The following is a 22,676-nucleotide window of genomic DNA, read 5'->3' on the forward strand; positions in this document are numbered from 1 at the left end:
CACTAATTCCTTAGCAATTGAAAATGACAAAATTTTTCAAATGGTTGGTTTTTGAACCACTAGATGTCTCTCGTTCCGAACAAAATTTTAAGCCCGACTTTTTAATTTTTCTTTCAAACAGGTACTCGGGCTGATTATCACCCACCTGGCATCGTTATTTGATTTCGTCTCCTTCAGTACAGTGCCTCGTGTTGACATAAGTGAGGGAAGGTGCAAGTCATTAAAGGAATTAGGTTTCTTACAATTTACAGTAGAGTAAGGAGGGAAAAGTAAAGATTCTTTTACCGATTTACTAAGCAACAAATCAAGTTTTCGACCATTCTGATTCTCATTGTACAGGCTTTGCTTTTTTGCAATGTTAACAATGTTAAAATGAAGTACAGTGAAACACAACTTTGTGGAAAACGAAGATCCCTTACTCAGAAAACCTGTTTGAACAACGGAAGCATTCTTGAAAAAGACAACTTCGGTTTATATCGAAGACCTATTGCTGGTCATGCCCTGTGACCAACTTCACAGGACTATGTTGTAAGTTGGTATCACTTTACAAAGCCAAATAGGTGTAACAAAATGCAATTTTGTAAATTTTTTATACAGAATTATTTTACTGCTTTGTTTCATTGTACAGCAAATTTATATTACATGCCTATTATTAAAGACATCAAGTATATTACCAAAATTGGCTCTCAGTTTGTGACTTCCGAACTCCTCAGTCTGTCATTCTGATGCAGGGGCCCTGAAAGAAGTTGGAACATTTTGAACCGTCTCAGCCAATAAGTCTGTCTCTTTTTTTGTGCCTGGAAACCCATGATTATAACTAATTAAAATGCCATTTATTGTGTTATTTGCATAGGTATTAGAAAATAGGTAGTCGCTTATTGATTAGTTTCTTCGCTGCCTGTCAACTTACCATCCAAGCAATCACTATGTCTGTCAAACCATTAGCTGAGTACAGTTAATACCAGTAGTTCACCAAAACAAGAGGTAAAGAAGTATTGCACTGATCCTTATTGAATTTATATTGATAGGCAAACATTTAAAAATTGATTCATGTTTCATTTTCTTTAAATAGGTTAAGAATCATACTGAATCAAAAGGGGTATCTAGTCGAACCAAATTTCATAATGATAACGGTTGGAAGCCTGAAGGAATTTTTGAAAAATGCCTCCTGCCCATTACCTTCAGTCGTTGCTGCTGCCTGAAAATAAAGTATTAAAATTTATATAAATTGAAGTGCATATCTGGGCTCCCTTCTTTTCTGTGGCCCCGTTTCCCTTAAATTTTTAATAAGCCCGTAGGGGGTCATGCCCCTACTGTGATCAGCAGTAAACGGTTGTGAGTGCGCTGTCTGGAAAGGGGACGTGGGGGTCCTCATGGTCCGATGATATCATTGGAGGGCTGTGCGGCTACCCAAAAATCCGAATTAACAGTTAATCGCTCACGTAAAAGCTTGTCCGCGACCTTCGCTCTTCTTCCGGCTTCTCTTAGCCACGCACCGGGTAATCTCCCCGGTGAGTCAACTGAGGTAGTGTCTCCCCCTACCTTGGTTGACAGCAACTTTGAAATCGGCAATTTTGCCCTTTCAAAGTTGCAAGTCTTTAAACTATACCGAATTTTGTCAATACAAATTCTTTAAAAAAAAAAATTGAAATACTTGTCATTTTTACTTTGGTGCAATTGCTCTGCATTGTTTACTATTGTGAACATTTCTTATTTATGTCGCAATGTCATTTTATGGACGCATACGTTATATTTTCAATTTTTGCTGTTCCCAATCATGGGAGTATATTTTGTTGTTACACGACTTCATTGTTTATGGAACGATGCACGTTAACCTCACTTAATGGAGATGCTACAACTTTATGTGCATTAATGATATTGAATGGTATACATGCATTGTATATCGAATTTGACTATTTGAATTACATACATTTATTTAATTTCATTTTGACTTATTAGGGGATTGAACCCTTGATTTCTGGCATGCGACGCCGATGCTAAACCATATAGCCATGAGTCTTGTAAACTAGTTGACTATTTTTCCATGTCTTTTGAAGGAAACCTATTTGCACTTGTAAAAATATTGATGTGCGTCCCAACGCAATTTAATATTTCCGTCTCGGAATGTCACCTATAAATACAATAGAGTAATTCATTTTTTGTACAAAGAAATATTATCTACAGTGGGAACCATAACTCAATCGTCGGGCACAGAGGATCCAGACGTGACTCGAACTCTTGACTTTCGATTCCCGTAGTCAGACGCTCTACCTCAGAGCTATCAGTATTACGTGTTTTCCCGTAGCGTGCTAATACGCTACAGCGTAAAGTAAAATAAGAAAAAGTCCGGCTAATTTTTAAACCTGACTATACATCAGATGGCCGTGCATGATAGGTTACAATAATAGTATGTGCTATATCTTCATGCTATGATCTATATTTACCAGGTATACCTTCCCATTAGCGTCATACATATTGCTAGTAGTCTCTGTTAACGGGGCATAAGTATATCAATTCGCGCGACCACCAACAGTAAAATAAAATAAAAAAAACACGAAAGAAGCCACTACACCATTTCATGTATGATCAAAATGTTTGGCATATTAATGTTCATTTTTTAGTTTTTGCAAAGTTGAAAAAAATGTACCGGAAGTGACCGGAAGTAGACTGTATCTCCAGAAATACTGGGCCCACAACAAAACGAATGTGATTTTCGTGATGCTCGTGAAATTTAGGGTGTGTCTGACCTATTTTGAACTGTTTTTGGCGAAAAGTCCAATTTGGCCAAAATCGCGATTTTTCCTGAACTATAGTTCAGGGAAATTTGCGATTTTTGACGATTTCCGGGTATTTTCTACTGAGACATGGATTCGATCCCAAATTTCACGAGGGTTACGAAAATGTGGTTCTTTTTTCATTTAGACCAATAGATAGTGAGTTATTAAGCATTTTCAAACCGGAAGTTGTACTGAAAGTTAAAATTTAGAAAATTTAAAAAATGAACTATGTTCTTCTTTACAAGGTATAGAAGATCTGGGCAGTTTCAAACGTTAACTATAGTAAATAAATATAACAAGGCCTTTTAAGTTGTTTTCAGGTATGACACATATACCACTTTAGAGCAATACCATACACATAATAAACCAGGCAAATATTTCAAAACCCTCACCTTTATTTGATATCCATCAGAATTCATTAGCTCCACACGATTATACTCCTAAGTTAACATTATTATTAAATAAAAACCTACAACACAAGCACAATTCTGATACAACTTTTCATAACAATGATTTGGGACATCTGGCGGCCATAGTTAGACTTTGTAAGGCCAGACTTCGTGAATATGTCAATAGCCGTCTCATCGTTTGCTTAAGATAATTTTTGTACCAAATAACATTGACATAACATATACCACTTTAAAGGAAAACCACACACATAATAATCCAGGCAAATATTTCAAAACACTCACCTTTGTTTGATATCCATCAGAATTAATTAGCTTCACACGATTACATTCATAAGTTTACATTATTATTAAATAAAAACCTACAGCACAAGCACAATTCTGATACAACTTTTCATAACAATGATTTGGGACATCTGGCGGCCGTAGTTGGACTTTGTAGAGCCAGACTTCGTGAATATGTCAATAGCCGTCTCGTCGTTTGCTTAAGATAATTTTTGTACCAAATAACATTAGAATCCAATAGATTCGTCCAATGAATCGGTGAAATGTTACGATGTCACTCGCAAGGTAGAAACTGAAGTTCTAGCAATTGCAAGTGGATTTTTCATTCTAGATAGTTGGCCCAAAGCTGGTATAGCCACCATGTCCCAGCTTTGAAAGAATACTACTTGTATGCAGTGGCACAGGCTGTGCATAACTACTATAAGCAAATTTAGAATATGTTGATTTGAGTGTAGACAATTGATTGCATAACTATGTCAGCTACAATTACCAATATATATATATATATTTAAACATTTACACCCACCTGACAGAGGAAATCCTCTGGTGCAGAATAACTCCTTTGTTTTTTATTGTCTGCCAGGTTATCCTTTTCACAGCTTATCTTCGTGGAATGAGTGAACGGTTTCTTGTGGGAGACCTTTCCAGTCACCCCACTTTGTCATTTTACACAGTGCTAACTATAAGAGATGTTCAGAGTTGAATTTAACCTACCTATTGTAATTACCTGCTATTGGTTTAAGGTAACCTTTCCTTAGCTAACCATTTTTTCCCCAAATAAACAACTCTATGCCTTATGCCCCCACATTTCGATGCCCAGTTCATTCCTCATCTTCATTATTCTGATCACTGTAAAAAAAAATATTTCATATCACACTTATGGTAACCGTCTTACTAACAAAACCATCCCATGGAGGAATCTCAAAGGCATTCTCAAAAGATCAACTTCCTTCTGTTCTGCTCGATGGAGAGAATAATTTACTTAACATGATTGATACTGTGCATATTTTATTTCTCTGAGAATGAAACATTTAAGACATTCTTTATTGCAACAGAATATTCTCATGTCCAGCATACTAGGTCCATCCACAAGGCTTGCAATTACAATTACAAAACTAATCCTGTTAGCGGTAAATGATAAAAACTCTTTTTTCTTTTTTAATGAAAGAATGATAATCATCAGATTGTGAAAAAAGTGAAGGAACAACTAACTTTTCTTAAACAAACACTATGGTAGCAAAATGAGGTGCATGAGGAAATGACTTGCAAATGTAAAACATTTGCTAGTACTCAAACGAAAATTCCATCATGCTTCTTTTTCAACTGTTTTTCAAAATGTGATGTTAGGCTTTTTTAAAATAAAATTTAATCCATAAAAAATCAAGAAATCCAATTTCACGTTAAAAACCTACAGTCAAACAATAAAAACTATATTAAATACAACTTAATGTGCACGAAATCGAGATTTTCAATTAGAGTAACGTCCATTACACTTACCAACTTTGTCGACGCCTGGCAATAGAATGAAACGGCTGTCATTGCTTGTTGGGTAGTATTTGATTTGTCCGCTAGATGTCTCAAGATTTTGGCGAACCCTAGCGCTTAACAGCAGAGTAAATATAGAAAATGGACGTAAGAAATTCGTCTGCTCTTCTCGTTGTCCTGGCAATTGTCAATTCTTCATACAACTCAACAATTTATAACTTTTGAAAGGTTTATTTTGCTTTTGCTTTCCTTACAAGATTCATAAATTTAGAGTGCAGCAAATTTTTCTGGCAGGAGCTTCGAGAAGGATATGAAGACTAAATGAAAACATACTTGGCAGATACATTAATTACATTCGGCATTGCATGTTCTAGATATGTGCCCAGTATAATCAAAATCCTTTCCTATTGAATAGAAAGGTGTTATGTAGATCAATCAAAATTATATGAAAACTTGATTTCTACTTACAAGTCAATTTTAAGAAGATAACTTAATTTTGAAGGGTTAATGAATAGGAATCCAAGTCGATGAATAACACTCCGTCCTTTCAAGTATTTGGCCTCTATCAGAAACGTTTTCAATCAACTATCATGATAATCAAAAATATCAAAAGTAAATCACAAATCAATATCAGCATTCTTGCTTAAAAAAACTCACATTACATGAAAGTCCTTCTTAGTGTGCACAAGAGCTTCTGGAATGACTGGCACCAAGTCAAGAAAGAAAATGCACACCAGATCCACGATTAATGATACAGCAACTTCAAATGTTTAATAGACAGTTAGTCCTGTCGATATAGGATGACAGGACAGTTAGTCCTGATGCAAATAGGATAAAAATCCTTATTTGCTGAAAACAAACATGGATGTAGCTGTAACATAAGCATGAAAATAAAATTTATGTAATAAATTATACAGCTAGGAAAACCAACCTTGTTACCAGATAAATATTGGTTTTTTAACATTTTGGTCCAAAACAAAGTTTGGTTTGAATGTCATTAGAACTGAACATCTAAAGCAAGATATTCCATTGGAAATTCTGAATACTCATTTTAATAGAAAATTTTACCATCTAATCTTATGTGTCGAAGTGTCAACTTACAAGTTCGGCGGGATCGACGCATACTAGGAAAGTTAGCTTCATTGTCTACTGGCCACTTCGATTTACGGTAACTTCCATTCGCGTCCACGCGACAAGTCGTATTAGGCCAGACATGCCAGACCAACGATGTTTCATACTACCAAAGAGAAAGAAAGTTTTTAAAAGCACGTTGCTGTACAAGGGAAACATGTAGGATTTCATTGACACTGGAAACTTTAAATCGGTAGGGTTATCTGGGATCTTCATACAACCAAAAACCAAGTTTGGCTTCTACAATAGTTAAGAGTATATGTGGCTCAATATTCCTTATTTAAACCCAAACAATCCTAATTATGATATCAATTTGAACCACAACTAAGTTATCTTTCTCAAATCCTTAATAAAATTCAAGCAGATAGTTACGTATCAATATTATTAGTTTTTTGTCCAACAGTTAAAATTGATATTTTTTTTTCAACACCTTTGATTTTCAAATAAAAATAACTGATTTCCAGTTCTTCATTTTAAGCCCAACATATTGCTGGAAGTTTATGGGCTTAAAACAAGGACTGTATTTTGAATTCAAAGAGTTCACCCTTCAGTTTTGGTTTGCTGTGAACTCTCGTAAAATTAAGGCCAATATCAAATGAAACTTTAAAAGTGTATAAACTCCATAACATACCTTTACACATTCCAAATACACTATGTATTTAGATCCTGGTTTCCAAATGAAGATTTTTATGCTTTACCTAAATGAACCATACTTAAATGAATTTAGATATTCGCTCAAGGCAGAGCAATGACTGAAAACAAAACCAAAAGTAGCTTACTTTAAAGATGTGTACATCATCAGTGTGCATTCCATTTTGGATGATCTAACATATGGCTTATTGTTAACTGATCAAACAACAACTGCATATATAGTGGGTGACACCTATTGCCCCCCGGATTCTGGGGGGCAATAGCATTTTGTCTATTGCCCCCCGGAATCCAGATGGCACTGCTGGCGAGGCTATTTTCACGACAGCTATGGTACCTAACCTAATTAACTTAACTTAACGTAACCTAACTAAACTGAACTAAATTAAACTAAACTAAACTAACCTAACCTAACCTAACCTAACCTAACCTAACCTAATTAACTTAACTTAATTTAACTTACCTAACCTAACCTAACCTAACCTAACCTAACCTAATTAACTTAACTTAATTTAACTTACCTAACCTAACCTAACCTAACCTAACCTAACCTAACCTAACCTAACCTAATTAACTTAACTTAACTTAACTTAATTTAACTTACCTAACCTAACCTAACCTAACCTAACCTAACCTAATTAACTTAACTTAATTTAACTTACCTAACCTAACCTAACCTAACCTAACCTAACCTAACCTAACCTAACCTAACCTAACCTTAACTTAACTTAACTTAACTTAACTTACCTAACCTAACCTAACCTAACCTAACCTAACCTAACCTAACCTAATTAACTTAACTTAATTTAACTTACCTAACCTAACCTAACCTAACCTAATTAACTTAACTTAACTTAACGTTACCTAACCTTTCTTAGCCTATTATAAAATTATTTATTATCACTGTTTGCAAAGCATTCTACAAAAGAAAAGGCGCACTGGTACCCGTTGCCAGCGCCATCTGGATTCCGGGGGGCAATAGCCAAAATGCTATTACCCCCCGGATTCCGGGGGGTAATAGATTTTTCCTATATAGTGGTAACTAATAAAATGCTTGTTAAGCCTTGACAATGGCTTTTCCAAAGTTTCCTCCTTTAAGCATATCAATAAAGGCAGCAGGCATGTTTTCGAAACCATTGGTATGGGTTTCTTTGATTTTTATCTTGCCCTAATGTAAAAAATATAGCACAAGTAATAAAAAAATAATTAATTAATTAATAACAATCAACACAATGTTAAATATTAAACACTGTACACTCAACTTGGACTAAGGTAGTTGATCTAATAGCTTTTGATATACCTCTTGAATCCATGTTGACATCTGATTCATTCCTTCCAGAAAACGGTGAGTCCAACGATGGACAAGGAAACCTTCCATCCTCAACTGTTTGAAGACTACGGCAGGTTCCACACAAGGAACAACAGTGAGTACAGTGTCATTATACAACGAAATGGCTCCGCACACAGAAATGCGCCCAAAATGGTTCATGTGGCTGCGAACGGCAACGCTTAATTGCCCTCCAACCTAAAATTTACAATAACATCTAATAAAATATGCTACAGAAAAAGTGACCAAGAAATTAATAAGGTTTAAAAACTGTTCTGAGAAGAGTAGGATGGGGAAGAATTTGAAGAACAATAATATTACATTATCAAAATAGCAGTCAACACCATTGGGTGCACCTTCTTTCAGTGAACTTTTCCAGTCACAGGTTTTGTAGTTGTATGCCTTATCAAAACCAAGCTCATCTGTCAACCACTTGACTTTTTCATCTGACCCAGCAAACCCAATGACTTGGCAACCTAAACACACAAATTAACATTTGGGGAGGTATAATAAACACAAAAATCAGCAATGAATGTTGAAAAAAAATTATTACCTTTTATTTTGGCTATTTGTCCAACTAAGCTTCCAACTGCTCCTGCTGCTCCACTCACAACAACAACATCACCATGTTTCGGTTTACAAATTTCGAGAAACCCAAAATATGCTGAATTCCTATTGTTAAATTGGTATGTTACTGTAGTTGCTTGCCTCTGAACCGAAATATTTTTAGGTACAATCAAGTTATTATAGAGATGATAATTTACCCAGGCATTCCAACCGCACCTAAACCAACTGAAGGGCATAATGTACCTAAATCAGGCAAAACTGTGATCTGCTCCATAAAATCATTTGATCTAACATCAGGATTGACAACTGTATGAGTTCTCCATCCGAAGTAACCAACCAGAAGAGATCCAACAGGGTATTTCACATTTTTTGATTCTATAACTCTAAAAAATAATGGAGGCTATGAGGAAACTTTGACCATATTTTAATTTTCAGTCAAAAAGCTAAGACATTTTTTATAATTACCTCGATACTTGCCCACCTTTCATTGTGGTACCTGAAAGTTATGAGGTGTGGTTATCAAAGTAAACAATTTTTATAAATACATAACTATTCTATGTGAAAAATTTTTTTAATATTACCAAGAGGCCAACTAAGGCTGTAAGGTCTCATATAAGGATCCACACTGAGGTAAAGCGCTTTGCAGAGGACATCTGCGGAGGATGAAAATGTCAAATAACACAAGAAAACACTGAACAACATGAACCTCCTAATTATTTATACCTCCAGGTTTCAACTCAGGTAAATCTTCCTTTTCTAAACTGAAATTGTCCAACTGTGGCAGACCCTGAAATCTTTTGGTGAATACAAATTTTTTCGCATGGATGGCCTTCTTTACAGTTGTGGAATGGAAACCAACTGAAATTATGATAGTAAAATGTGACTTAACAAATATTTGGAATTAACAAAACCACTTTCCAACCTGAATGGCATGTTGAAGGTAGAATCCACCGACACTTGTCAGAAACCAGTAAGCCGACACGTCGGTGCATCTTTTTAGACGTAAATGAACTAATGTGGCGATAAAAAATTTAAATGACTGCTGTGAACCAAATCATTTGACGAATATGGCAATCCATATTACCCACCTCCCCCCCCCCCAAAAAAAAAAAAAAACAAAAAAAAAAAAAAAAAATCGGGCCTTTTTTCATGTTGCCGCCATCTATGGTCAGATTCCTAGATAATCTGATGAATATTGTGCGGCACGCTAGAGCAACCAGGCGCGTACTGGCACGCTAGAGCAGCCAGGCGTTTCGAGATAGTCTGTGTATTTCTAAAACGGTTGATTGAATTAAAAAAAAAACCATTTTCCCGGAATCAGCATTCAATTTTGAGTTTGTCCTGTGATATTCAACCAATTCCAATGACTGCCAATTTTTGCAGATTTTTGAGGCAAAATTCGCACATTGCGCTGGTACGTGCTGGCGCGCTGGCATATTAAAGATGGGCCTGATAAAAGTGAAACAAAGGTTAAAATTATGCGATCCAGCGTTAGCGGAATGCAGTACAAATATTCTGTTTATTTAATAAAAAAACGGCTAATTTAATTTAAAATAAAAATTTCCACGAAATCGTCATGAAATTTCGCGTATATTCTGTGATATTCAACCAATTCCCATTAGTGCATGATGAAGTTTTTGCATATTTTTGAGGCAACATTCCCACGATAATTCTCTTCGCTTTTTCCAATTTATTGGTTGATTTTTTCTAAAACCATCAAATTATAAACTAATTATACATCGTTTGCATTCAATATTCAACGGGAAACGCAAATATGGGATTCATTTTTACGCGAAATGTTAAATTTTTGAAATAAACGTATAAGACGTGGTTTTATACGGGAATTCCCAGAATATGTAAACTTGTTTTAAAGTCTGACCGGTAGATGGCTACGAGAGAAACAAGAAAAAAATACTGATATATACATAATTTTTTTTTTTTTGGTAAAACGGATTGCCATAGACGAAATGTGTATAGCATAACTATTTGCAGACAGAGCATACGACCTCACCGCCATGTAAAGGACAATAATGCTACTATGAGAAATTAAGAAGTCCCATAAACCATAACTATGTAGTTAATAAACTGGAACGGTCAACGTAACACTAACTCTGACAGTGACCAGCACGTAGTATGTGAACAAAGTGCGATGATGAAGTAACCGATGAGGCGGAGGTAACTAGGAAAGTAGCGGGAATGAACTTCGCCCTATTTTCTTTTTCCTGTGAACATAACAGTTGGAAATAAGCTGTTTAATAAGCAAAACGCGAAAAGGCAATTTCCCCTTATTGGAGAAATCATTCCGTCAGAGTCCATGAACTCAAAAGTAGTTCGGGGACGACATTAGGAGTCATGCGTTGGCTGTCTGAAGGGGAAAAAAGTTAAGAAACTTATGGCATATAAAGTAATTTTCATCGAAACACGATGAGAAAATGTAGTTTAAGGGCAGCTTCTCTTCCTTGCCATTCGTTGTGTTGGGCGGATTGGGAATCGATAACTTCAGGCAAGATTCGATTTCACTTGCGCTGCTGTTATTCTTATCTGGTTGGTCTAGGCGATGCCCAGTGTTCATCCATATCATTTCTCCGGGAATGAAACGATCGATTGCGCTAGTCCAGTACGCATCGCCTCTTTTTGCAACCACTGATGGGTCATATACTTTGTTTCTGACCCATAGCGCAACTTCGTGATTGCCTTGAAATGGATATGCCAATGTCATCGCAAACTGGCGACAAAAAGCCGCAGCTCTGTACCAAGTTGCCTGTATTGCGCATTTTTGGAGTTGGAAGAAAAATAAAAAATAATATTTAAATGAATTCAATGGCAACTGCATTATCAAATACATTCACTTGCCTTTTTATGGCTGAAACAAAAGCAATCGTTTGTCTTCAACGCATGGCACTGGAATTTTAGGCCCTTCACGGGTTCTTGTACAAGCATTTCGGGGCAAATACCTAAACATCATTAATTCATTATTGAACAATTTGGCAATGATTTTAAAAGAAAATATTCTTTAGGAAATTGCTGTGCCTGGAGGCTGCAGTTTTCTTTCTTTTGAGTTCATACCTTTTAGTAGTTTGACAAAGGGAAGATTTTGATCCATAGATAGCAGCTGTTGAAAAAAAATCAAATAAAGATAATTTTTTTAAATGAAAAAACTAAATATGTCTTTGTACTTTTGAAATCCGGTCGTCGACAAAATGATGAAGGGCATGTAAACGTTCAACTGTTCGATCCTGAATGAAATAACCTTCATCTTCTTCTATGGAATTTGCAATTTCTGTTGATGAATCTAGTGATTCCACAAGTGTTGCCTGTGCGGTAGCCACATTTTTGGGCCCTAAATAAAATTGGACAAAGAAAAAAGAAACCATGTACGCTATGATCGACATGGTTACGTCAAATTTCTCTGTGCACTAAAATTATTGTTCTAATATACGACTCGAATTTGACTCGACGCCAGGAAATCCTTGCGACAAAACCCCAGAATTTACTTACCGCAAGCGAAACTGCTGTGCGTTCATCTGTTGCATGCAATAGGACGTCGGGTCCAACTTCCGTGTGTATATCATCTGTTATGCCGAATCGTTAGTCGAGATAAATGTCGGAAGCTATAGACGAAACAAAAAGGAACTGGTAAACGATAGTAGCAAACATTATTCCACCTTAAAATTAATAGTTAACATGAATCACGGAACATCAATTGTTGGACGAATGTAATTTGTTTCCGCTAATTTACCTAGAAGGAGACGAAATGAACATCGTGTTGGTCAAAATCCGGCGATTGCTTTCAACCAGTTCTGCTGGCAGTCAAAATAAGAAATAAATTATTCAAAATTGTATAGAATGAAAATCAATCCATACAAGACCTGTACTTTGACAAAAGCAATTGTTATTTCGTCCCACTAGCGTTAAACCCAACAGATTTGGTTATCCAATTCTGACCGTCGCTGAACTAAATATCCCAAGTTCACAACAGTGAAGCAACGTATGCTCCATAATGCTCTACCCTATTAAAGAAATTCTGAATTTAAAATAAAAATTTTATAAACGAATCGTACATACTAGCTGCTGAAGAGGACGAATCACCTTTCTATTGAGCGACTCGATTTATTCTTCCCCAGAGTGCATTTCAGGTAGATCAAGATGTAGTTTGTAGCATGAAAAGTTGAGCAGGTAAGCAGCTGCCTTGCCGATTTAGAGCCTCTTCTGATACTAAACAAAAAAAGAGAAAAAGATTTGTCAGGGGCCAGAGAACTTCTGAAGCCCATCGTTCTATCGTTTCTAATCTCCTCCTAAAAATTTTAAGCACTAAAACTACAGATCTGTTTCTTCTGTTTTTATACACTTCAAATAGAAATGATACTACCCTTCGTATGGCGGCGTTTAGAAGTAAACTCCATTGCTTGGGACGACGGCTATGTTGACTGAAAACGACAATATCAATTTAAAACTTTTTCAATATAAATCTAAAATATTTCTGATAAACAACAAACCCAGTTGATCCTGATACATGTCAAGCAATGGCTGTTTGATGTGTTTTGATTTGTTGATTTGATATGATGATTTGAGAAGCTTGTCTTACTCCAACAAAAGGAATTGCCTAAAATGTGATGAATCAGTTGATCAATTTTGTATCATTTACAAATTGCCTAGTCAACAAAAACAATTCCAATCTTGACCGAATGACAGGAGAAACACAAATGACAATAGTTGATTTTACTGCAGGAAAATAAGGGAAGAGATTAGTACATATTGAAATTAAAAACCTGCTTTGTGTGCATGCAATGGATGCATAATGTGGAGATGGTATATGATGCTGATAACACAGAAGCTTATCACTTTCATTAGGGGTTGAATCTCTTTGCCAAACATTTATCATTGCCCAACCAAGACTGACCAACTATCAATAACAAGAAATCATTAAGTCAGTTGGAAACAGAATACTCGTCATTAAAAAACAGATAGAGCCAGGCTTATTACTAAATATGTGTACAAGCGATAAATTTAGCAACATTGATAAGTAAACTTAAAAGCTGGCTTTTTAAAGATTTTACGATTACGTTACCTGGTATGAAAAAATTTTTTTTTTGTGGTGCAGCAGAGAAATAGTCAACTCCTAATTCCTTTCAACTTTAACTATTAATCTTACTACTTCATGGCGGAAGCAAAAAACAGGCATGAAACATGTGTTCCCGCCGAAACAATACCAGGCGACACCTAGCAGCACACAGATGAAACCTATGACATCTACTGGAAACAGGCCAAACCAGATTATGGTATCTAATGCAATAAGCAAACGAGGAAAAATATAAATAATAACGGCAAAAATCTTGAAATTGACAACAGTATTATGCATGAAATATTCTTTATCTTAACTCGCGATTTAATGAGGCATAATTTTTCTGTCTGCTTTAAAATCTGAGCCAAAATCTATTTCGTTTGATGGAGGGGGGGAGGGGCTACAGCGAAATGGCCAAAAAGTCATGAGCTTACTCCGTGACACACATGGCGAGGTAACAAAATTTTCTCAAATTCGGGTCCAAGCCGGATTTCTCCGTGGATTTCGTACTTGTCGCTCTCTGACATTAGATAAGCAGCGTATGCCAAATGATGTATGCTTAAAAATTAGAAGGGCAATTGAGATCATCTGGTGATAGCCTTTTCGGCTACGACGTATATGGGTCACGTGTACCCAGGGCAAGTTCATGACAAAATGACGCAGTTAAGCAGTGCGCACAGGTAGACACGACACCAGGAAGCGCAGGTGAACTTTGGAAATGCAATGAGCATACGTTTTCTTTGCCCTATTGCTCAAACCATCAATGCATGTACGACTTCTGTTTGTGTCTCCAATATCGAATAATATTTTCGACCTCTCCCTTTTTTCCAAAGATCTCATCTGGATGTCGAATTTTTGTAATATACAATCATCTACAGTCAAGGCGTATAACATAGCCAGCGTTATAAGACGATTCTTGGATTTCTATAGATAGCCTTAGCGAAGAATATAATTCGATTTTAATTTAACCAACTCGTTTTTAATGTGTTTTCTTCATCAACATTTGGATAAAGAATGTTGACATTGAAATAAGCGAAAAAGCAGACGAATGTTCGATTAAGAGGCGGGATTTCTGAGCTTCGCAGGAGGGCTTTCCTATTTGCGTCACACTACACACTATCGCGATATACTTCCACACGAGGCAATAATCGATTTTAACACACACACACACACCGTGGTAGGGGGGGGGGGGGGGGGGGGGGGGGGGGGGGGGGGGGGGGGGGGGGGGGGGGGGGGGACACACACACACACACACGAGGGAAAGAGAGAGCAGGGTGCCTTGGTTCTCTGTTTTTGTTTATCATCACCGTGGAGCGAGGAAAGGCTGGAAACGGATCCACAGTTCACATTTTCCAGTTTTTTCGGCAATTTACAAACGTTTGTGGCAACGCGAGAAGACAAAACTTACATCGCCTAAGAATATAAACTGAAATTGCAATAAGGTAACGCTTGTCCTTACTACGTTCTTTCCTTTGTTATCGATCAATATTCTTCGCATTTGTTTTGATTGAGTGGAGGAAGGGTGTACAGCATGGAGACGGTGCGTAGCAAGCTAACTAAACATTTCGTTCTTTGGTTGTTTTTTATACAATAAACTTACTTTGAGTTAAAGCAAAAAAGTAACAAAAGAAGAGAGTTCAGAATTTCTTACCCAAACACGAAAATGAGCAAGGCCACATGACGAAAAAAGCTGGACATTTTTGGGTTGTCGTGCTGGGGGTCATTGACGCCACCACAGAGTTCCTTTGTTTCCTTTCAGTTGTTCTCTCCTCTTCTGTATTCCAGTATCTTCTGTTGCAATTTCCCTCAAGAAACAAAGGTAAAAAAACAAAACAAAGGAAAAACCCTTTTTGATTGGACCTCTATTTCTCCTTCATGGATGTTTATTTACGCGTTTAGGTCAATAAGCTTAAAGTATCGATTTGCTAAAGTTAATTGGCCGATTACCTGCGTCCAAGGACATCCTTTGTGATTGTGTACGTCTTAGAATCGTTTTATGAGGAGGGGGGAGTTATTATTGTTATCACTTTTTCGTTTATTGTGATCATCGTTGAAGGAATCTTTTTTTATTGGTATTCCTTCGTGTGATTATGACGACCCAGCTGTGTTTTATGCAACTGACTCGTTTTGAATGCGTTCCCCAGTAGAACCAACGCGAAATAGCCAAGGCTAGCAATGTCTACACGATGACACGAGAGTGATGGGATAAGAGGACAAAGTGATAATCGTCTATAAAATGAGAAGATTACGCCACTACCTTTGTAAACCAAAAGGTGCAGACGATGCCTTTTCGAAAAATAATGGAAAGAAAAATCTGGGGTGGAATTTGGTTGGCCTGGAAAGAGAAACATTTAGTGATAGCAACAGCTTTTGTATAAATGTTTCCAGTGTCCTCAATGAAGTAGAAAGTGGCGGCCGGATAACAATGGTAGAGTCAGCAAGTATTTGTTCTTCATTGTGCAAGTGACTTGAATGTACTTACCGTATCTGGTTGGGCTGGTATTCCTTCATTTTGTATCTGGTGCTTGTATTGTTGGCAAAAATACTTTGCCTACTTCTTTTGGCTCTTAAATTCCAAACTAGTATTCTATTCATCTAAAATTTATTGTTTCCAAATTGCAGTTTGTGACCGTGGCCACCAGCAGCAAGTGTTACTCAGTTTGGTGAGACGTTGGCCTCACTCTGGCCAACCGGGGCAGCTGGCTTTGCTGGCCCCCCTCTTTGGGGGTGCGTTGGGAGGTGAGTAAATTCATTCTCATTTTTCCTTTTCAAGTTCCTCCTCTGTTCCACGTGATACATTTTCAAGGTTGGCAATAAATGCATGGATGTGCTTATTTTCTCACCACCAACAGTTGAGAATATTTGGTGCCAACGGTGACAATATACCTGCTGCTCATCCACCTGGTGTTCTTCAAGAGGACAATAACAGGCAGAACCAGCAACAGTTAGTCAACCGACGCCACCGACGTCAGAGGCAAGCCATCTTTGCTGCTGCTGGCCCAATGAGAGACGTTGCGAATCGCCAAAACAATAACGCAGTAGTGGCTCAACCGAGGGATAACGAAGAACCACAAGCACCGGAGCGACAGCAACGACGTCGTTGGATGGCAAACGGCCAGCACGCCACCTGGTTTCAAGGTCAGTAGTAGTTTTTCGTTTCATCTTCCTTACTGTACTAGTGCAATTGGCAACCAGGTTGTCGTTTTGACACTTAAACTCTTGCACATGGTTGCCTTGTTTTTTTTAAATATTTATTGTTCTTTTAATTATTATAATTTTTTTTTTGTTTGTGAGCACAGGAATCCATTCCATGGGCCACTCGTTGGGATCGTCCTCTTCGGACGGGCCGTCTTCATCGTCAATGAAAGATCCGTGCAGAATGGTCAAAACATTTCAGGCTTACCTGCCCGAGTGCTGTCACCGGACGTACTCGTGCGTTCACTGTCGCGCTCACCTGGCCAATCACGACGAACTCATTTCCAAGGTAAAATCGTTTTGTTTTCGGCATTCGCAAGATACGGTTGTTAACGATTTGCTTCTTTTGCATGCTTTTGCGTATGCAGTCGTTTCAAGGCAGCCAAGGACGGGCTTATCTCTTCAATTCTGTGTAAGTCCAATTCAGTCTAGTCTCTACAAGGACACGGGAAAACATGCAAAAATTGTTTTTATTTTATGTGGTCATTTTCGTTTTCAAAACATTCCTTTACCTACCTCCTGTAGGGTGAATGTGGGTTGCGGTCCGGCCGAAGAACGCGTCCTGCTCACGGGATTGCACGCCGTTGCCGACATTTACTGCGAGAGCTGCAAAACGACGCTCGGCTGGAAATATGTAAGACACTTTTATACGATTCTTAAACTGAAATAGTATATAATTCTTGTCTTCTCAATTGAACAGGAACACGCGTTCGAATCGAGTCAAAAGTACAAGGAAGGCAAATTTATTATCGAACTGGCCCACATGATCAAGGACAACGGATGGGATTCTTAAATGAAGACGCATGGATTTTTTTTTTTTTCCTTGAGCCTCATTTCAAAGGGTTTTATTTCTTCATTTGCGCATAGTTTGCGTAAGCCATTTTAGTTTCATTTTTGAGAAGGTCGAATAGGTGTCGTATTTGCCCAGCTCGTTTCAAGCAGATTTTTTTTTTTTCGGCGCATCATTCTCGATCTCTTTTGTTCTCTTTCTCTCTATACTCCTCTCATTTTATAAATTTGACGAGTGGGAGGGATGTTTGGATGACCGTCAAACCACTTAACCTCCCCTCCAATTTTTTCCCCTTAGGTGTTAGGTTTGTTGCGTTAGTTATTTAGCCCTCCATTTTATGTCTAAAATTACGAGTCTACTGGGGTCCACGAAATCAGTTGAATTTCACGACACAAAATGGCAAGTTGTTTGCCATCAGTTCTTTTTTTTTTCTATTTTGCTGTTCTAATCGTCTTTAAATGTTTTACTTTTATTAGACGTTCCCGTTCTCTTTCGTCGCTGCGTATACCGTAAATAGTCCACCCCCGTTCCATCCATCATTTTTTAGTTTGATTCTAAATTCAAGCAATTTCACATTTTTTACCCACCCCAGAGATAACACGAATGCGAACTCCTAGTCATTTAGTCACACATATGTCGATGCCTGGCGCTTTGTCGACTGCTCTTTCTTTTAACCTAACCTCCCCTTAAAATCGTACGTTCCTATCTTTAAAGGATAAGGCGTCGCTTTGAAGAATCGAAAGTTAAAATTTAAAAAAAGAAAAGGAATAATACTTACCCTTCGCTCCTACCACAAGAAGGTGAACCACTTCCTTTGTTTTTCGAACACACACGTTTTTTTCACGTTGTTAGTTAACCCCACTTCAAAGTCCTAAATGAGTTTCTAAATTGAATTGTTTCAAATTCTTTTTGTTCACTGTACTTTTCCCGAGTCTTTCACAAACACACTCACCACCTACGTCTCGACAAATATTACTAGTGTCTCTCGATGCGTGTAAGCAGAATCAAACAACATCCCACACTAACAAAAAAAACAAAAAAAAAAAACAATTGGTGACTGGCATCATCGCGGACTTAACTTTTTCTTCAAATTATTGGGCATGTTTCAAAGTAAAAACATGCCGTGCAAAAAAAAGAAAGGAACCTAAAACAATTCGGGTAATAATCGGTGGATGGGTAGTGTCCTTGTACCTTATGTCTTTTTACCGTATATCGACATAAGAAAAACTTTCTTTAATCTGTATGCATAAATATATATTATATATTATCTTCAGCATTCTTGTGTACTCGCTCGTGAAATCGAAATTTCAAAAAATATACAAAACTAAAACAATCCAAACAATTTATTTTTGAGGTCCAGTTTCCATCAGGTGTTGTATTTATTATATTTTGGTCAACGTACAAACAAGTCCGTCTTCTTTTACTCTCAACTCTGAAACTTGACCCACTTTCCCCACACACAATTCAACGTCCTGAAACTGTTGTCGAATTTTCGAGGAAAATTCAATAATAAAAAAAAAAAAATTGTCCACCTGACGACGATTGCATTGTGAAGGGGCGGAGCGAGTGGGGCGTTGTTTTATAAATCAATTCCTCTCTATATGGTGGTGGTAAATTAAGTTTTTCATATGTATGTCAACTTGTCGCTTTGGATGAACGAAAAGGCAAGGAAAAAGAAAAAAAAAAAGAAAGGAAAATAATTTTCGTTAGTTCTAGAAGAGGAGCGTGCTCATGCCACCCATTTCACTCTGCTCCTTGACAAAGATCTCAAAGTACTGGTAGATGATGGTCACGGCCAACAGGATACCCGTGCCGGAACCAATGGCGCCCATAAAGTCGGCAATGACCGACAGGGCACCGATGCACAAACCGCCGAAAGCTGCCGCCGTCGGAATGTATCGGTTCAACTCGTGAATCATCGACGTTTCGCGGTGACCTCTCATCACCATTTGCTGCTCCTTCAACTGCTTAGCAACCTATTAATTGGAATCAAGTACAGAACAACGTTAACAAGAGTTACACGAAATTTAGGCGTCTATCAATTGCTTACATCCTTGGCCGATGAACCAGACACGTCAATCCACGTCTTGGAGAAAAAGGCGCACGAGCCCAACATGAAGCAAATGTAGAGGAAGGCGTGGATGGGATCCTCGGCAATGTGTCCCAGACTCTCTGGCGGCGAAAGGTAGTAGCAGAGACCGCCGACGGGGTAGGCGCGGGCAGGGCCGCCTCCGCCAACGTCAGCCCAAACACCGAGCAAGTTGACCAAAAAGTTGCCAGCAAATTTCACCGCCAACATCTGAGAAATGACGTACAAGTTGGAGACCAACGCAGACTGGAGAATAATGGGGATGTTGGACGTGTAAAAGAGCTTGATGGGGTAGCTAGAGTACTGGCCACGGTATCTGGCAGACTTGATGGGCAAGTCGACGCGGAAGCCCTGGAAGTATATGACGACGGCAAAGACGAGGACCGTGGCCAACAAGTTCATCAAGTTGGGCAGGTTCTGGCGGTAGAAGGCCTCGCGCAGGGCGCGAACCTTGTCCTGTCGGGTGGCCAGCAAGTGGAAAAGGGCGATGACGGCACCTTCGAACTCGGTGCCTCGGCCCGTGTTGACCGTCGTCGGCGAAAACGCTTTCCACACGATCGTCTCGCAAATGTTGGTGGCGATAAAGAGCGAAATGCCAGAGCCGAGACCGTAGCCCTTTTGCAAGAGCTCGTCGAGCAATAGCACAATCAGGCCGGCGATGAACAGCTGGATGACGATCAAGAGGCAAACACCTCGACCAATCTCGCTGGGATCACCGTACATGCCAGTCATGACGTACACGATGGCCTGGCCGATCGTAATCACCATACCGAAAACTGTTGTAAACAAACAGATGCTTAGGATAACATGTGTTTTTACCAATTGCGAGATTGCTTACGTTTCTGGGCCCCGTTGAACAGCGCTCTGTCCTTGGGAGTGTCGCCCACTTCGATAATTTTGGCACCAGCCAAGAGCTGCATGATGAGACCGGATGTGACAATCGGGGAGATACCCAACTCCATCAAAGTTCCTCTGTTGGAGGCCAAGATGACACGGATCCAGTAGAAGGGATCGGCAGAGTCTGAGCTCATGATGCCAAAGAGGGGGATCTGAGGTGGAACACAAAAACATTGAAAGAGCTGGGCAGAAAAAAAAAAACAATGGGAAGAAAAATGGACAAACCTGGCAGCAGACAAGAAAGATGAGTAGAGTGATGGCTGTCCATAGCACCTTTTCACGAAACTGAATCTTTCGCTCTGGTTTGGCGATTTCAGGCAGGATGCTGCAGAAAGGCTTGATGACTTCCAGGAATTTGACTGGAAACAAGAAAAAAAAAATGTGTTTTAAAGATGATTAGCATACCCCAGATGCCAACGTAGGTAACAAGTGGCTAGTTCGCAAATAGCGAATAGAAAACCGAAAAAAAAAAAAATACTTACAGCCCATTTTGGTGAAGTAATAAACGGTGGTGGCGTCAAAATGTGCAAAAAGAAATTGTGAACTTTTTTCTTAATTGACGATGAAGAAAATATTCTCTTCACAAAATCGGGTGAATGAAACGCCGGCTGGCGTTCCTGTGGACTTGACTTGTTCAACTGTGCAGTAACCTGTCTGACAGTTAGTTCCACATCGACACGAGAAAAAGCAAGCAATTCGAGCGATATACTTGCTATCGCAATCGAGTCCAATGCCAGCTAAGCGGCGATACTATGGCGATCTAATGGCTAGGTCCTACATCGATTGTTGGAAGAAGGCGACGATATTCGAACAATCGTGATCGATCGAAAACAATTGTATCGAGTCTTTTCCACGTTGGCTGGTCACGTGACACATCATCACCGAGGGACGGGAAAAGAGTGCGGGTTACCGTTGTTTGGAGGCGCTTCAAATTGGATGCGTGTCAGGCCGTGGCGATCTAGCGGCGGAAGAGATCGATCATTCTTTGGCCACCTATGAGTCGAGCGCGACACTACGAGCCATTCGGAAAGGAAACTTGTTCGTCTCAGGGAATTTGGTTGAACGACAAAACAAAAACGAATTTCAGTTTTTAGCCTAACGAGGAAAATGATAAAAAAAAATAAGGGAATACCGCAGTGGACAATCGTGCTATTGATATCTCTCGATGTTTATCGTTTTTTTCAAGAATGTCGTTTTGTTTCATTTTGTTTGGGTTGCTTGAAGCAAGGTCTGACAAAGCGACACGACGATGAGAAAAGGGTAAGCATTCCTTTATCCTTTCTGATCTCGTGTGCAAGCGAAACAACGAGATGAAAATTGATGGCGAAAAGGAAGAAGAGAAAAGAAAAACGAAAGAAATGTCTTCCGACTGTGAATGAAACGAAAAAAAGAAAAAGGTAGAAGGGAAGAAAATTGGAGGGAAAAACGACAAGAAGAAAAATGGCTGAAAAAGATGATGATGACAGGGTAGAAAGAGAAGTGGAGGGCGATGGCCGCGTTCCGCAGTTTGGCGTAAGACCAGCAGCTTGTTTTTATTCCCTTGAAAACTGTACATCTGTTTCGATAGACTCTAGTTTTTTTTTTCTTTTTTCTTTTTTCCTCTTTCCGGAGAGAGAGAGAGAGAGAGAAAAAAACAAAAAGGAAAAGAAATGCGACGAGAGAAGAGGGCGATGGCAACGGGCGGATGCACACGACAACACACCGAGAATGAAGAAGAAAACGACGGCTGTTTTCTTCTCTCTTATGAATTTTCTTTTCCTCCGCAGGTGTTTTTACATTTTCTTTCGTGTTCGTTTTCATTTTTTTTTTTTTTTTTTTGTCTTTCTTCCTGCTGTATTTTTAAGTGTAATAGAATGAACTGGCGTTACGAATGTACGGCCGCCATTTTTTTTTTTTTTTTTGGCTTGGTTGAAGAAATGACACGATGGCTTGTTCATCAAATTTCTATTGAAAGCGAGACACGAACAATGGCACCACGTTTTGCATTGGCAGATGAATGAAAAAAAAAAAAAAAAA

At 38.5% G+C, this 22,676-nt stretch overlaps 4 protein-coding genes across 16 annotated transcripts; 1 reads left to right on the top strand and 3 right to left on the bottom strand.

Annotated features, from left to right (window-relative positions):
• Positions 1-5,165: 5,165 nt before the first annotated feature.
• On the bottom strand, positions 5,166-9,707 carry LOC130688678 (prostaglandin reductase 1-like). Of its 11 annotated transcripts, XR_009421760.1 has the most exons (16): positions 9,550-9,707; positions 9,351-9,485; positions 9,209-9,280; positions 9,093-9,123; positions 8,825-9,010; positions 8,614-8,732; positions 8,382-8,536; positions 8,034-8,258; positions 7,481-7,901; positions 6,865-7,400; positions 6,717-6,783; positions 6,056-6,191; positions 5,886-5,965; positions 5,612-5,825; positions 5,423-5,539; positions 5,166-5,358 (listed from the first exon to the last, which is right to left on the bottom strand). XR_009421760.1 is itself a non-coding variant. In XM_057511677.2 (9 exons), the coding sequence occupies exons 1-9, from the start codon at positions 9,617-9,619 to the stop codon at positions 7,791-7,793; spliced, it is 1,104 nt and encodes a 367-aa protein (XP_057367660.1). In that variant the 5' UTR covers positions 9,620-9,707; the 3' UTR covers positions 6,861-7,790. The 11 variants fall into 11 exon arrangements, 1 of the variants encoding a protein (XP_057367660.1); XR_009000492.2 differs by having other exon boundaries at positions 5,894-5,965; positions 6,865-7,901; XR_009000491.2 differs by having other exon boundaries at positions 5,612-5,803; positions 6,865-7,901.
• An 832-nt stretch (positions 9,708-10,539) lies between these two features.
• LOC130688681 (uncharacterized) lies at positions 10,540-12,028 on the bottom strand. 2 transcript variants are annotated; one of them, XM_057511680.2, is made up of 4 exons: positions 11,804-12,028; positions 11,694-11,739; positions 11,481-11,581; positions 10,540-11,388 (listed from the first exon to the last, which is right to left on the bottom strand). In XM_057511680.2, the coding sequence occupies exons 1-4, from the start codon at positions 12,017-12,019 to the stop codon at positions 10,978-10,980; spliced, it is 774 nt and encodes a 257-aa protein (XP_057367663.2). In that variant the 5' UTR covers positions 12,020-12,028; the 3' UTR covers positions 10,540-10,977. The 2 variants fall into 2 exon arrangements, with proteins under 2 accessions (XP_057367663.2, XP_057367664.2); XM_057511681.2 differs by having other exon boundaries at positions 11,477-11,581.
• A 2,904-nt stretch (positions 12,029-14,932) lies between these two features.
• LOC130688682 (protein yippee-like 2) lies at positions 14,933-18,947 on the top strand. 2 transcript variants are annotated; one of them, XM_057511682.2, is made up of 7 exons: positions 14,933-15,131; positions 16,312-16,428; positions 16,542-16,827; positions 16,989-17,173; positions 17,253-17,296; positions 17,410-17,518; positions 17,585-18,947. In XM_057511682.2, exons 3-7 carry the CDS (start codon positions 16,692-16,694, stop codon positions 17,675-17,677), a joined length of 567 nt encoding a protein of 188 aa, XP_057367665.1. In that variant the 5' UTR covers positions 14,933-15,131; positions 16,312-16,428; positions 16,542-16,691; the 3' UTR covers positions 17,678-18,947. The 2 variants fall into 2 exon arrangements, with proteins under 2 accessions (XP_057367665.1, XP_057367666.1); XM_057511683.2 differs by lacking the exon at positions 14,933-15,131 and adding an exon at positions 16,094-16,117.
• Positions 18,948-19,029: 82 nt separating this feature from the next.
• LOC130688675 (protein transport protein Sec61 subunit alpha) lies at positions 19,030-21,331 on the bottom strand. The gene is made up of 5 exons (XM_057511674.2): positions 21,143-21,331; positions 20,886-21,019; positions 20,602-20,812; positions 19,725-20,539; positions 19,030-19,650 (listed from the first exon to the last, which is right to left on the bottom strand). The coding sequence occupies exons 1-5, from the start codon at positions 21,147-21,149 to the stop codon at positions 19,387-19,389; spliced, it is 1,431 nt and encodes a 476-aa protein (XP_057367657.1). The 5' UTR covers positions 21,150-21,331; the 3' UTR covers positions 19,030-19,386.
• Positions 21,332-22,676: the final 1,345 nt, after the last annotated feature.

Source organism: Daphnia carinata, chromosome 9, assembly GCF_022539665.2.
Source record: "Daphnia carinata strain CSIRO-1 chromosome 9, CSIRO_AGI_Dcar_HiC_V3, whole genome shotgun sequence".
NCBI classification, from domain to species: Eukaryota; Metazoa; Arthropoda; class Branchiopoda; order Diplostraca; family Daphniidae; genus Daphnia; species Daphnia carinata.

Coding starts and splice junctions, on each gene's coding strand:
- LOC130688682 (XM_057511682.2), top strand. CDS start 16,692: ATGAGAGACGTTGCGAATCGCCAAAACAATAACGCAGTAGTGGCTCAA. Junction 17,174..17,252: donor ACGACGAACTCATTTCCAAG/GTAAAATCGTTT, acceptor TTGCGTATGCAG/TCGTTTCAAGGCAGCCAAGG. Junction 17,519..17,584: donor CGACGCTCGGCTGGAAATAT/GTAAGACACTTT, acceptor TCAATTGAACAG/GAACACGCGTTCGAATCGAG.
- LOC130688678 (XM_057511677.2), bottom strand. CDS start 9,619: ATGCACCGACGTGTCGGCTTACTGGTTTCTGACAAGTGTCGGTGGATT. Junction 9,124..9,208: donor CAGCCTTAGTTGGCCTCTTG/GTAATATTAAAA, acceptor CATAACTTTCAG/GTACCACAATGAAAGGTGGG. Junction 8,733..8,824: donor GGTGCGGTTGGAATGCCTGG/GTAAATTATCAT, acceptor ATTTAACAATAG/GAATTCAGCATATTTTGGGT.
- LOC130688675 (XM_057511674.2), bottom strand. Junction 20,813..20,885: donor TCTTTCTTGTCTGCTGCCAG/GTTTGTCCATTT, acceptor GTTCCACCTCAG/ATCCCCCTCTTTGGCATCAT. Junction 19,651..19,724: donor CTGGTTCATCGGCCAAGGAT/GTAAGCAATTGA, acceptor TCCAATTAATAG/GTTGCTAAGCAGTTGAAGGA.
- LOC130688681 (XM_057511680.2), bottom strand. CDS start 12,019: ATGTCGATCATAGCGTACATGGTTTCTTTTTTCTTTGTCCAATTTTAT. Junction 11,740..11,803: donor TCGACGACCGGATTTCAAAA/GTACAAAGACAT, acceptor TTTTTTCAACAG/CTGCTATCTATGGATCAAAA. Junction 11,389..11,480: donor TTTGTTTCAGCCATAAAAAG/GCAAGTGAATGT, acceptor TGCGCAATACAG/GCAACTTGGTACAGAGCTGC.